Source organism: Vombatus ursinus, unplaced genomic scaffold (genome assembly GCF_900497805.2).
Source record: "Vombatus ursinus unplaced genomic scaffold, bare-nosed wombat genome assembly UNPS02000582.1, whole genome shotgun sequence".
NCBI lineage: Eukaryota > Metazoa > Chordata > Mammalia > Diprotodontia > Vombatidae > Vombatus > Vombatus ursinus.
This window is the reverse complement of record NW_020940360.1, coordinates 9,837,314-9,839,025: the sequence shown is the minus strand read 5'-3', so window position 1 is coordinate 9,839,025 and position 1,712 is coordinate 9,837,314. Positions and strand designations below refer to the sequence as shown.

The window sequence follows — 1,712 nt, the reverse complement described above, 5'->3', positions numbered from 1 at the left end:
TAAATAATACATTATTTTCCTTTTGGTTACTTCTATGAAGGTTTTCATTTTGGTGTCATAAAGTTGAAGTGATATTACATACCTTACATAACACTGGAGATAGAAAACAGCTTACTGAATGTTAGGACCCCCAAAAAGAAGAGCAAAGGACCACATACAACACCCTGCTGCATCCTTTTCCCCCACTCCCACAACCTACAAACTGCCTTGAATCAGCCATCTTTAAGACTTCACCAATATAACGCCCTTTGTGCATTTCACAAGGCCAACCAAAGACATTTGGCTTTCTACACCTTTAGGAATGTTCCCGGCACCTGACAAGCCTTTTAAAGGCCAGCTTAAAATCCTCATTAAAACTTGTGTAAAGTAGAGGGTTGATAAGAGAGTTCACATAACCAAGCCACGTCAAAAAGTCAGCCACTTCAGATGACACAGTATAAATACTCAGGCCTACAATGAGCTCCTTGATGAAAAATGGCAGCCAGGACAAAATGAATGCCCCCAGTATCAGTCCCAGAATGCGAGCAGCCTTTCGTTCCCTGGTGCTGGAGATCTGTTGGCGGTCTCCAGTCTGATCCAGGTCATTGTCAAAGGGAGGTATCCTGACTGAGGTGTTGATTTTATCAAATTCTGTGGTTGGGTCAGAAGTGGAGAAGTCAGACACACAGAAGGTCTGGGTCAGCTTGCAGCTTGCAAAAGAGTTCTGGCTGTCTGTGCTTCTGTTGCTTAGGTGGCGGCTGGAGCCACGCTTCTGGTAAAGACTTTTGGCGGCATGGTAGATCCTATAATAGAGAATCAGGATCAAAGTCAAGGGGATGTAAAATGCCCCGAGTGTGGAGTAAATGGTGTAGATCACGTGGTCATGCTGGATGGTGCATTGGCTAGGTGGAGGACTGAGAAGACGGTGGCTTCTCCAGAACAGAGGAGGCATAGAAATGAAAACTGAGATGGTCCACACTGTGAGTATCATCATTCCAGCCCTCTTTGCAGTTCTTTTCCTGGCGTATTCAATAGCATTGGTGATAGCCCAGTACCTATCCAAGGCAATCACACAGAGATGGAGGATTGAACAGGTGCAGCAGGTCATGTCTACACTCAGCCAAACCTCACAGATAAAGTAACCCAAGGTCCAGCTGTCCATGACGATGTATGTGATGCTCAAGGGCATGACGAGAATGGCAACCAGGAGGTCCGTCACAGCCAGAGAACAGATTAAATAGTTTGCAGGCTGATGGAGCTTCTTGGTGGTACAGATCGCAATAATTACTGCTGAGTTCAGTAGTGTGGTCATGGTAGTGATTACCACCAAAGTCATAGAAACAAGCATCTTCTCTGTTACTGATTTGGATTTAATGGCCACACTGGCTTCTGTTGTACAGTTTGTGAAATTCATTTTTTTAATCCTCCTTGTCCTAGGATCTACTATAGGAAATATGGAAGTTCTCTCCTCTAGCTGATCATTCAGACTTCAACACATCAGAGCCATAAAAGAGGTTCTAGGTATTCTTCACATATTTTCCTTTATATGCCATTTTCACTGGTTATGAGAAAGGGACCCAGAGATTTTCCTGAATGTAGATGTCCTGGGGGAGAAAACAAAACAGAAATTTGTTGGCTCAATTAATGGATAATAAACATCATGATGTCATTTGTGAATAAAAATGTTTTATAATATTTTCTTTTTTTCTGAATAATCATAACCAGTTTTTTAA

General features: G+C 42.6%; 1 protein-coding gene across 1 annotated transcript; it reads right to left on the bottom strand.

Annotated features, from left to right (window-relative positions):
- Positions 1 to 295: 295 nt before the first annotated feature.
- HTR1E (5-hydroxytryptamine receptor 1E) lies at positions 296 to 1,393 on the bottom strand. Its single transcript, XM_027853798.1, has one exon. The coding sequence runs from the start codon at positions 1,391 to 1,393 to the stop codon at positions 296 to 298; it is 1,098 nt and encodes a 365-aa protein (XP_027709599.1).
- Positions 1,394 to 1,712: the final 319 nt, after the last annotated feature.

Excerpts from the sequence above, each read along its gene's own strand:
- HTR1E (XM_027853798.1), bottom strand. The coding sequence starts at position 1,393 with ATGAATTTCACAAACTGTACAACAGAAGCCAGTGTGGCCATTAAATCC.